This window comes from Akebia trifoliata, chromosome 11, assembly GCF_017979445.1.
Source record: "Akebia trifoliata isolate Shusen 1 chromosome 11, ASM1797944v1, whole genome shotgun sequence".
Lineage (NCBI taxonomy): Eukaryota > Viridiplantae > Streptophyta > Magnoliopsida > Ranunculales > Lardizabalaceae > Akebia > Akebia trifoliata.
This window is the reverse complement of record NC_141385.1, coordinates 49,741,527-49,754,449: the sequence shown is the minus strand read 5'-3', so window position 1 is coordinate 49,754,449 and position 12,923 is coordinate 49,741,527. Positions and strand designations below refer to the sequence as shown.

The 12,923-nt window shown below is 35.6% G+C and overlaps 1 protein-coding gene across 2 annotated transcripts; it reads left to right on the top strand.

Annotated features, from left to right (window-relative positions):
- Nucleotides 1-5,036: 5,036 nt before the first annotated feature.
- On the top strand, nt 5,037-10,719 carry LOC147392413 (transcription factor bHLH144-like). Of its 2 annotated transcripts, XM_086458178.1 has the most exons (5): nt 5,037-5,202; nt 5,871-5,982; nt 6,163-6,349; nt 9,299-10,365; nt 10,449-10,719. In XM_086458178.1, exon 4 carries the CDS (start codon nt 9,602-9,604, stop codon nt 10,346-10,348), a length of 747 nt encoding a protein of 248 aa, XP_086314304.1. In that variant the 5' UTR covers nt 5,037-5,202; nt 5,871-5,982; nt 6,163-6,349; nt 9,299-9,601; the 3' UTR covers nt 10,349-10,365; nt 10,449-10,719. The 2 variants fall into 2 exon arrangements, with proteins under 2 accessions (XP_086314304.1, XP_086314305.1); XM_086458179.1 differs by lacking the exon at nt 5,037-5,202 and having other exon boundaries at nt 5,219-5,982.
- Nucleotides 10,720-12,923: the final 2,204 nt, after the last annotated feature.

Here is a 12,923-nt window from a genome sequence, read left to right as displayed (position 1 = left end):
TGATATTTTACGTCACCATTGTACTTAATGGATCCATCACTTCCTCATTCCAGCAAACAATCACCTCAACACCATCTTCAAAGGAGTTTTCCCAAAAAAATTATAAGATATTATTGGTTTAAAAAAAATTCTCCTTATAGAAAATTAATTTCATCAAATGGATTATCAAAGAATTTCTAGAAAGTTAAAATTCTTTTGGAGGAAATAATTTGAGTTTCAAGGAAAATTTGTCTAAGGTACTAAGCTTCGATCAATGGATCTTGTTTATTTTCTTTAAAAAAAATTAACACCACCCTTATTTTAGTGTAGGAGAAGTTGTGAATAAAAATGAGTTGGAGGTAGTTCAGAGTAGATCCATCATTAGTCCGATCGGATCTAAATCCCATATGATCACAACTTATTGGATCAGCTCTTATGGGATCAAATCTCAAAATGTTAATCGAAATCCAATCCGATAACAATTGGAACAATAATACCGCCATGGCCGCAATGTTTTGGGCCTAAATGTGACCTTCAAAATTAGAGATTCACAACCCACAAAGTGAATGTGTGGCCAGTTTGATCCTTATCGGCTCTAGTTCTTATTGAATCTCAAATCCTTGATCCAAACCCCGAAGTTAGAGGATTACAAGGGATTCCAGATTTGATCTAGGAGACAGGGTTGCAACCCAATTTCCTGTTATTTACGTTCATGCCCTCAACATCGGCATCCAGTCAAAGGAATAGGACCTTAAATTTGCTTTGCAATGTGTCAAACCAACTAATCTACGGGTACTTAGACCCGTTTGAGATCTATAATATAAAAATTACTAATAGTATTAATTTTTGTTTTTTTTTTAATTAAATGGGATAACTGTTTTTTAAAAAATTACTATTGCCTAAGTGGCCTTATGCTTGAGCCTATAGACTTGTACTTCCCTTCATTCAGGGACTATCGCTTATTTATAGATTTTTGTTTGAGAATATGTATTATTAGTTGTATTTAGATCCACGGAAAATTTTCTGCTTTCCACTTGGTGTCTTATTGTGCTGCTATCATCAGGGAATTTGCAAGGATCCCTCCTAATTCTTTGCTTGAAAGCTTGAATCATATAAGACCCATGGTTTTAAATTTGGTATGAGTCTGAGATGACTTGTCTAATTCATCTCGGTCTCTTCCACCAGCGAGATGGGTTGACAAATTGTCTCAAACCTGATGAGTTTCTCAAAAGTCAGTCTATTGTGTCATTCTTGAACAAGAAGTCTCAAATAATCGGATGACTCGGTCTCGTTCATGGACGAGATGAGATGACAAAACAAGTTTTTAAACCATGACTAGACCTCAAAAAATTTGGATATCAAATTATGCATAACTCAATATGACAAATGGTTACTTAGGTTGCAAAGCACTCCCACCATAAGAGAAAGTTGATTCAGATGATTTGGACGCATGGTTTTGAAATTCGATTTTGTGTTTCGTCTCGTCCAGGCTCAATACCAAGTCGTCTTGGACGAGTTTTTCAATACGTTTGAGACGTCTTGTAAGATAAATAAAAAAAATTGAACGTGAATCCTAAATCTTGGTCAAAAAATGATTTTGTGTGTTGGTCTCGTTCAACTTCAATACCGAGTTAACTCGGACGATACGTCTTGGTTTTGGACGAGTTTAAAAATCATGTTTGGACGTGTTCCATGAAGATCTATTATAAAACCATTGACTAGAAGAAATGTTTAAGTTGAAGGGTTTTTTTTTTACCAAAAAAAAGGAGAGGAAGACCTCAAAAAATATGGAATGAAATGGTAAAAGTGGATATGAAATCACTTTCAATGTCAGAAGATGTTTCTCTAAGTAAAATGAAATGGAAGAACAAGATTCGATTAGTCAACCTCAAATCCTTTGGATAAGGCTTTGAGGATGACGATGGTAAAAGATTAACAGATGTAACTAGACCTAAAATCCAACCAAATAACATAAGACTTAGAATCAGATCGTGATTTGATTTCTTATCAGGAATATTTTGAATAAACCATGCCCAAACCCCATAGGAGGACGTACATTTAAGGGGAACAAATGTAACGTTGAAGAGGTGGTCCACATGATCACCACTTTGAATGAAGCTGTTTTGCTGCCTAGAAGGGTTTTCCATTAGATTTTACATTTGATGTATGGTCCTGATCAAAACAAATATGTTAGGGACTCTTTTATGTTAATTTTTAAAAAGAAAAATAAAATCATACAATCTTATAATAAAAACAGAACTTTCAACTTGCATATAATTATTCCTTCTAATTGGGGTGGTTTCAATTGACCTTTTGTTGTGCTTGGCAAGACTATAAAAATCAACTTTCCCCTAACTTTATTACTTGTTAGAATAATGATTTTTTGACACTCCCATCATAGAATTGTAGATCATTTGCATAACCATAAATCTTATTCTTGTGTATCCCGAGGTAAATGATTCACGATTCTGTGATGAGGTGTAAGGGGGGGGGCGTCAGATTATCACGACTCTACTTGTTAGGGTTACTCCTAAAATTTTAGGAGTGTTTATTTCTGATTTAATTTTACAAGTTTTTTTTGTTTATTTATTATGTGTAGCTGTATTCTCATATCTGATTGCCCTACTTTGGACTCAATAAAGCATAGTTGGTGTTACTTTCATTTTTAATTTTTTTTAATGAGATATGTCACATTGCAATCTAGAAGTGCACCACTACATCAATCATTCAACTCTAATTTATCTATAACATCCTAAGATTAAGTAGTGATACTTAAAAAAGTATTTTTCGGCCATCAAGTTTTACTAACATTTCGCTTATAGGTTCTACTTATTTGAAATATTTGTATTCCAAATACAATATTTGTTTTTTCCCGAAACTTTAGAAGCAAAAACAACCATTAAAACATCAATTCATCATCATCATGTCAACCCATTTAATTAAAAAATAGATCATCATATCAAATGAGAGGAAAGTCCTAATAATCATCATTATCAAAATAGAGAAAGTCCTTAAACACAACAAACTTGGAAGACTTTGTTGAAAGCGAGTTTGCACTCATGGTAAAGTTTGTGTGTAGAATACCATTAAGAATAATGATTTTCTAATACCCTCCTCTGACATACGCCTCCATCATAAAATCGTAGATCACTTGTTTTAGGATACACAGGACCATAAACCTTTTTCTTGAGTATCATGAGACAAATGATCTATGGTTTTGTGATGGGCCGTAGGGGGACAAATGTCAGTTGGGGGCATCAAATTATCACGACTCTACGACAAACTATGATCAAAACCATGCCTTCACTCTTAAACCCAAAAACAAGAAAATACTAACATTTCGCTTATAGGTTCTACTTATTTGAAATTTTGTATTCCAAATACAATATTTGTTTTTTCCCGAAACTTTAGAAGCAAAAACAACCATTAAAACATCAATTCATCATCATCATCATGTCAACCCATTTAATTAAAAAATAGATCATCATATCAAATGAGAGGAAAGTCCTAATAATCATCATTATCAAAATAGAGAAAGTCCTTAAACACAACAAACTTGGAAGACTTTGTTGAAAGCGAGTTTGCACTCATGGTAAAGTTTGTGTGTAGAATACCATTAAAGAATTAATGCTTTCTAATACCCTCCTCTTACATACGCCTCCATCATAAAATCGTAGATCACTGTTTTAGGATACACAGGACCATAAACCTTTCTCTTGAGTATCATGAGACAAATGATCTATGGTTTTGTGATGGGCCGTAGGGGGACATATGTCAGTCGGGGGCATCAAATTATCACGACTCTACGACAAACTATGATCAAAACCATGCCTTCACTCTTAAACCCAAAAACAAGAAAAAGAAAGGAGAAATTGTGTTTGCGATATCAAGTTCAACATAGGTATAAACAGATTAATTAGACCATGTATATCTTTAGATCTAGTCAACAACTATACATATTATTTTTCTAGTTACATTAAATATTAAATTCATGATTGCTTACTAGAAAAAAATAAAAATTTCATGATTGATAATCCCAAGATACATGGAAGACAAAATCTAATTCATATTATCGATGCCAATAATTGGGATAAGGATCCTAAGAAGATTAAGTAACAAACAAACAAAAAAACCCTTTGTATTACCTATCTATGCATATGAGGAGGTGTAGAGATATACAGTTCCAATTTTCCCCTCTCCTATAACAAAGTTTAATATAAATACTGAATCTAAAATTTTATTTTGGACGAGAGAATTGGATTATGAAAATAATATTTTAAAATCCAAAATATTGTTTGATTATCCAATTTTAAAATTAACAAGTGTTGAGTGTAGTGACTAGAATCTCCCTCTAAAAAGGGAGAGGTCTTGAATTCAAACGCATTTATTGATTATTCCTCGTTTACTTGATATGTATGGTTTGTAGGGGTATTGCATGTACTTGAGGGATTTGGGCGATATATGATGTTCTAAGAGTTCACTTGACTTGCCCCTACTAGTTAGACCTACGGGCTTGGAACCTGATCATTTGAAGAAAAAAAAACCAACTAGTTTTAAAGTTGATTGATAAGTTAGAATCATAATCTTCTTTTGGTGACTCCTAGTCTATGATTTTAATTAAAAAAAAATGCTTTGGTTCAAAAAACACAAAAAACATATTCGATAATTAATGAAAAACGAACTCTTCTTATGGAAGAATCGCTATTTTCAAAAGCTAATATCCAATTCAATAATCCAATTATGAAAAAGAGTCAGATTCTAGAATCCTAAACAAACGGTACTCTACTAATTTAGAAAAGTAAACAAATTATTATTATTATTTTTTTATAAAAAATACCACTACGTCCCAATCTAGTGGACCCCACATCTAAGCACGCGTTCCTGATCTTAGGCCAGAATCGTATCCACAATTAACGGAAAACGTTTCCCAGGATCCAATCCAACGGACCAAATTCTGTTGCGGGAACACATCCCAATATCAGTATTAAATAACTAACCACAGTTACATATCTTTAACTTAACTCGAGTTAAACTGATTTCTTCTTCTTTCTCTTTCTCTACCACATTTCGTTCATTCTGGATCTCTCTCTTTGCGCTTTTCTTTGTTCTTATCTTCCATCGTTGCTGTAGAGCCTCATAATCCTTAAAAAAGTTCCGATTTTTTTATGTTGATTTGAGCTTCTTCTCTTGTTCTACGTGTCGCAATCTTCAAAGAAACCCTAGGTTTGGCAAAGTTACTGTTGTTTCACTGATTATAACTAGTTTCTTATACTTTTTAGGGTTTATGTAGATTTAATCAATGTTTTGCATCCATTTCACTTGAATTTCTGTTGATTTTGAGGGTAACATGTGGCTTTATGTAGGATTTAGGCTTCAAGTTGAGATCTTTGTTTGTAAATGCGTTTAAGATCCGTTTACAGGTTTTTGTTTCTTTGATTTTGATTTCTTGTTTGGTTTTTAGGGTTTCTTAGTTTGTAGGTGATGAATTGTGTATCCTTTTGCTATGATTGAATGGGGGTTTGCTTAATTTCTGTGTTATTTTATGCATTTTGGCACGCTTGTCTTTAACTATTATGGTTTCCTTCAATTCAAGGAATATTCAGTTCAGTTCTGCTAATTTATTTATTTCTTTTTGTTTATACTTCAATTCTCCTGTTTTTTTTTTTTGTTGTCTAATCTATTTAGGGTTTCTGTAAGCTCAAATTTGTCGTGGTTCTGCTTGATTTGACTTTGATTAGTTTTCCATCTGTAATAACTCAGTTTTGACTATGTTTTTGGATTGTTTGGATTGCCATTGTTGCACCCAAAAGCCTTCTCTTAACCCAAAAATGCTGATTGACAAAACCTCACTCTCATCTCTTTTGTAAGCTCAAAATTGAGTCATTTTTCAGGTTGAAGGAATCAATCATTATGCCTTGGACATCTTCTTCCTTGAACTACTGCAGGAAGTGTGTTCGCTTGGTGGTGTTTTTCCGTGTCATCGTATAAGATTGGATTCTTTTGGTAAGACCTTTCTAGTCAAGTCTTAGCATCACTAAAATATGTCTCATTACTCAAAGTTCAATGATTTTGTAGGAATTAATTGATTTGAATGCATAGTGGTTTGATCTGCTTATATTTCCTTTCTGCTATTTTTCCCCATTTAATGATATAATGTGGTTTTTGTGTGTTTCACTGATGCAGGTGAAATCCGTGGTTTTGTGAGGGATTGCTCGACTTTTTTTTTTCTCTTTATTATTTGACTGGTTGTGGAGGTATGAGAATGTACGTTGCAGTTAATCCAAAAAGATATCGAACATTGAAGGAAGTAGGGAAGATTACTATGAATGTCAGGGTCATTACGTCTTACCAACTAATGCAAGTTTGTCAGGTTTGAGGTTTCTTTTCTGTGTTATAATTTCTGTATATAACTTTACTAATGGCATATTTCCCCTTACCAAATGTAAGGTTTTCCTTGAGCATTACATTGATTTTTATCTAAAGATGCCTATTCTCTATGTTGTGGTGGGAGAAAGCAACATTATTGGTTGTGTCAGTATTTGGGATTTGTGCTGTATTCCAAGTTCCTATGAAGGGCTTCCTCATTTTAGGGATTAGTGGAGACCAGGAAGAAACTTAGAAGAAGTAGATGCATTTCGGGTGAAAAAAAAGAGAGGGAGTTCTGGGTTCATAATAGGGAGTGGCACTTTTGCAATTTTTTAGATAAGTGGTTGGTTCAAATCCATGAGAGGAGTCAATGTCCACTTCTAATCTTTCTGAAGAAAAGTAGAGGAGAATAGAGTTAAGAGTTGAGTAAACTTGCTACCCATCCTCCACTATCTTGCTTCCTCTTGTAGAGTATTCGTGTTTGTGCTGCCAGAAGTCTGCGGGAATCATTTAAACTCAACGAGAGCGAACATGACAGGTGGGAATGGACGAGGGCTAAGGATTTGAGATTCTCTGTCAGATCATTTCATAGGTCACTCATACCTTTAGATGAGCGAGCATCCTCGAGGTCCCTCATTTGGTCCAAATCAATTCCTCCTAAAATCTGCTTTTTTGTTTGGTTAGTTTCCCTCGGGAGGATTCTTACTTTGGATAACTTGATTGCTCGGGGTTGGATCACTCCAAACTGTTGTCCACTTTGTCTAGGGGATGGGGAATCTGTTGATCATATATTAATTCATTGCTCTTATTCTTATAATATTTGGTCTTTTTTCCTTGATCTTTTTCGAATCAATTGGGTCTTTCCTCGTAAGTTCTCCTCGCTGTTAGAAGAGTGGGATTGTAATGTCTTTTCATCCAAAAAAAGATTCCTTTGGGTGATGCTTCCATCGGCTATTGCTTGGGGGGTTTGGACCGAAAGAAATAACAGGGTGTTCAATAGTAAGAGTAGAAGCTCTCACGGTGGTTTTTTGGAGATCTTGGGCCTATTGTACCATTGGTCAAAACAAAACATAGACTTTGCTGGGATTACTTTTGAAGACTTTGTTTTTAGATGGAACACTTTTTTGTGATTTTTGATTTTTTTCCTTGTTTGGTTTCTTTTAGAGGCCATCTCGGCCTCCTTGATTGTTGTTTCTCTCCTTTTTATTAATATATTACAATTATCAAAAAAAAAAGTCTGCGGGAATCATTTAAACCCCGAATGTTATTGAAGCTTCAATATTGTGATTGAGTTTGTTTATTGTTATTTGGTTTTGTTTTCCTCTTTAAAATGTGTAAAGCCTTTAAAGAGTTTGAGGGTGTCTTTTTTGAAGCCTTTTTTGTTTGATGGGAGCTGGTGAGTCAGGAGCCTTATTGACTTGTTTGGGTTCCCTTTGTATCTTTTATTTCATTGGGTAGGTCTGCTCGTCCTTTTCTCTTTGTTTTCTCCTACTTCTTTTCTAATAGTTTATATCTTTAATAAAAAAAAATATGGTTCATAACTTTTTTTTGCTTTTTATTTTCAATATTAATTATTTATCTATGTTATATTTAGTACTTAAAAGTTTTATGCATTTGAGGCTTATACCTCAACGCATTGCTCTGCCAAGCGCTTCACCTCACGTCTCAATTTCTGAAAACATTACCTTGGAATGTGAGATAGAGGAGCTACCCCCTTCCTATTCAGCTTCCCTTAAGGCATTTGGTACCGTTCAAAGACTATTTTAGTACTAGGTTGTAGAGAGGCTTGGTAGGACTCTAGCTCTGTGGAGAGTCCATTTTTAATCCAAAGGTGGCAGGTAGGATTTGACTAAGAACACTCTTTCTTGTTTGCTTGTTTATTTTCTCCATTCTGCTGAACATCACAAATATCTTGGAGAAGATGATGAAAGTTTTCTTGTAGTAGGATTCTGAAGACAACAGCTTTAGCATTTGATCGATTGTGATTGTGATGTATCCGCTCATAAGGCTAAAAGGTTTGGGAAGGAAACTCAAGGCGATGAATGAGGTTCTACTTGGGAAGTGGTGGTTTTGAGACATGGTCTTAATTCCTTTCAATTGAGTGATTAATGCCAAATATTGGTTTAGAAGTTTAGGTGGGCACAATGAGTTTGCAGGACAATTGTATGGGTATGATGTTTGGAGGGGAGTTTCGAAGTTGTTCTTGATGTTTGAGAAGAGATTGAGGATCATGGAGAGTAGGGGATATAGGGTTCGTTTCTAGGAGGATCGATGGTGGGTGATTCTCCTATGAGAAATAATTACCTATATAATTTCTATCAGATAAAAGAGGCTGCCATCCTATGGTTACTAGGAACATGTCATGGGATTTTGGTTTAAGAAGAAACTTGAATGATTGGGAATATACCTTGTGGCCTTGCACTATTTTGATTTAATGAATGTTGTGTTTCTACTTCGGATGAAAACAAGCAGCTATGGGTTGGAAATTGGGATGATTCTTTTATTCGCTCGTTTTATTTTGTATCAGCCTCTCTTCATCCGATTCGCTCGTGTGGTTATGTTTTCTTTCTGTCCTTTTATATGTTATAACATGCAATGGAACAAATGTAGGGTCAGCCTGGCATGGATTTTCCCAAGATATCTAGTCTCAGGAAAAAAAAGGCTTTAAAATGTTTGTAGTCCGTGTAAATGTCAATTATGAATCAATTATTGTTGGTGATGCGCATTATCTAACTTAGAGCGCTTATGTACATGATGAAACGCTTATCGTGTTTGTACATTCACAAAATCATTGGATGATGTATATTTTTCCTTTTCCATCACTACTATGGGTTTCTTTTTCTTTCTTTATTTTCAGTCTGTTTTTGTAACTCTTCTCAATGGAAACACAACTGATCTTATTATGAAAATGTTTATTCCACTTCCATTCATATATCTTCCTTTGACATGGCAGGCCGAGTATTTCCGCCAGTTGCTTAAGCCTGTTACGTAGTTGGAATATTGCAAAGCTTCGAAATCCTGGATATTGGCTTCTTTGCTTGGTTCATTATTTGCAAGGCAATTATATGATGAAATATTAGATTACAGTAGCTGTAACTTTGGTAGGCAGCTTTCTTGTGCCCTTTTGGCAATCGCTTGACACCCTTTTAGTCCGCTCGATACCTTAGGAACTTGGACAATTAAGATCGAATCTGTTCCTTAGTTCAACACCCTGATTCGCCATTCCTCTCTATTTGAACAATCTATAGGACCCCTCATGAAGAGTAATCAACAATTTCCCTCTGGGGAGACATTCCCCCACCGTGCATATCTACTGGGTGGTGCTTATATGTATAATGCTCCTGTTGCACCCACTTTAGGTGCAACTCTACCATCTGGAACAAGGCACTTGAGGCCGTTCCACGGAGTTCAACTTCAGCCTTCCGAAGTCTGTCCCAAGAACTTCATCATCTTTGACCAAACTAATGACAAAAGTCGCATCATGTTCCACCCTGCATTGACTCACAAATTCAGTTGCCCTGGTAGTGATATCCACGCAAAATTTGTCCAAGATAATGATCTTGGGAGGAAAGATGCACATAATGATAAAACAGAATCTTCCACTCCTCTGAAGGAGGATTCAAGGGACATTGATGCTCTGTTGAGCCTGGATGATGAAGGAGAAGGAGAAGAAGAAGAAGAAGATGAGGAAGAGGTCAGCACTGCACGGACTCGTGGCAGCTACGGAAACAGTTCTCCTGATTCATGCTCAAGTTATGGTCCCAAACGTAGTAAGCGTAGGAGGATGTCTTCTTCTATTCAGAAGTCGTTCTCAGGCTGCAGCAAGGGTTCCAATAGTGAAAGGAAGCTGCAGAGAATGAAGAAGATGGTGAAGGCACTTAAGGGAATAGTACCTGGTGCTGATCAGATGAATACTGCTGCTGTTCTCGACGAGGCTGTTAGATACCTCAAGTCACTGAAGGTGGAACTGAAGAAGCTTGGGATAACAAACCTTAAGAACTGAACCATATCTTTGCCATGGTAAGGAAAATAATCCTCTCTCACTATATATAAATACTTCTATATGAGTGAGATGGTTAATATTTCCGAATCCCTTTTTCCAGCTGTACTGGTACTATTTACTCCATGGAGGCACTAAGAGAGCGGTTGATGATGACTGATTTGGGTAGATATGGTGATTCTGTGATTATGTTGTTGATAGTGGGTGCTGGACTCTATTGAGAGTTATGATAATGTTCTCGCTTGAGCTTGAGCATTTCTTTCTATCTTTCCTGTTATTACGTCAAAACCTTGTTTCTGATTGTGTCAATACCTCTCTGTAATGGTCTCAATTTATAGGTTTTAGTAATAAAGAGCATGCAATCCTGTATTCCATGTGTAGCTCGCATTTTTTTTTTTTTCTCTGTTTGTGAAATTTTTATAAAAGCATCTGCTTGATATTCTCATTGTCAATTCTAATTTCTTACCATAACTGGAAGGAAAACTGGTATTTTTGTTGCTCTGACTATCACCTATTTATTTGCCCACTCCGATATTGTTTAGTTTCAATTAATTGCTGGTGTTCTACATCTGATCATTTTTGTTTATTTCATGTTCACTTATCGTTTCTTGGGAACAAACAACCTGACTTGATCATCTAGTGTTGGAAGACAAAGATTGAACTCTTCTCTCTTTGCCGTGTATTCTTTGGGACCTTGGGATTCGTGTATCTTTATTGACCAAAAACTATTTTGTGACCTTGCCAATGCCCCCTACCTAGGGCTGTCAATGGATAGATATCCGATCGGATAGTGTTATATCCGAATTCGAATCCGAAATTTTTTAGTACTATCCGAATTCGAATTCGAATCCGATCGGATATCACTAACGCATATTCGAATTCGTATCCGAATAAATTATTGGATATCCGATATTATCCGATTCGAATACGAAATCTATAATTCGAAAACTATTCGAAAATATTCGAAATTTATCCGAAAAAAAAAAAACCCAAAGAAAATCAAATGGGTTTTGAGAGAGAGATTTCGAACGATTCTACCTGTCAATGGACGCCGATGCCGAAGGTGAGCCGTTGAGAAAGATTCCGACAGTGAGAGGTTGAGATCGTGGAAAACGATGAGGGATGAGGACTGAAGACAATGAGATTTTACTCTCTGTGTGAGTAAAATTCCACCTATTCGAATCTGTAAAAAAAAAAATTGATTTTCTTATTTTTTTCAACTCCATTCGAATTTGAATAAAAAAAATGGGGTTTTATTCTACGTGAGAGAGAGAGAGAGAGAGAGAGTATCGTTGATGCTTTTCGGTCGGAGAAGACGACGGTTATGAAGTTCGTACCGTTGAAAAAATGGGTTTTATTGAGAGAGGAAGAGAGAGAGAGAGAGAGAGAGAGAGAGAGAGAAAGAGTACGTACCTGCATGCTCGCCGGCCGGAGAAGGGGTCGCAACCCCGCACGGTCGAAACCCCACCTTCGTTCCGTTTACTTCGAATGGTTTGTGTGGTTGAGGAGGGTTTCGACTGGTTCGTGTGGTTGAGGGTGGGTCGATGAGAGAAGATAAAAAGAAATTAAAATTTTATTGTAAAACACGAATATACAGGAATTCGTATCCGAAATTGATTCGAATTTTAAAATAACATTCGAATCCGAATCCGAATCCGATATCCGAAATTTCGAATTCGAATTCGAATTCGGATTCGAATTTCGGCTATCCATTGACACCCTTACCCCTACCTCTATGTTACAGTTCCAAATTTTACACCCTCGTTTTAAAATATATTGAACATCGATGTGGTCTTACTCAAAAGAAACCATTCCATTGTATTCTTTACGAACGTGAGGGAGGGCATGTTATGGAACATCGATATGATAAAGTATCTGATCAAACCCTTTTTGGGTTGGCTCTCTATCGGATATCAAGTATCTGAATCCATTTCTTTTTCTTTGATGGTGGTGGTAAGCCATCAACTCAAAGTTGCTTTGCACTGAGTTTAACAAACTAAGCCTCAGATCAAATAAATTTGATATACATAATAAAAATAAAAAAAACTTTTATATTTAAACAATATATAAACTAAGCCTCAGATCAAATAAATTTGATATACATAATAAAAATAAAAAAAAACTTTTATATTTAAAATATATATATATATATATATATATAAAGTCACGTTCAATGGCTAACTTTTTGGCAAAATATGAGTTAGAAATTTTGGAATGGGCTGATTTTTGGTGAGGATGATCTCTACGGTGAGGAGATCATTATCACCAAAAATCAGCTCATTCCAAAACTTTGAATCCCATCAAAAACAGTTTACAAAAAATGGACGGTCCACGATTTTTCAACTTGTAAACATGGGTTAAAAGTTTTGGAATGGGCTGATTTTTGGTGAGGATGATCTCCTTACTGTAGAGATCATCCTCACCAAAAATCAGTCCATTCCAAAACTTCTAACTCATGTTCTGAAAAATGTTTTGCCAAAAAGTTAGCTATGGAACGGGACCCATATATATACATACATAGGGTGGGGTTCCGTAGACACATAAAGCTACAACGTTTTTGTCTTATATAATTAAAAAG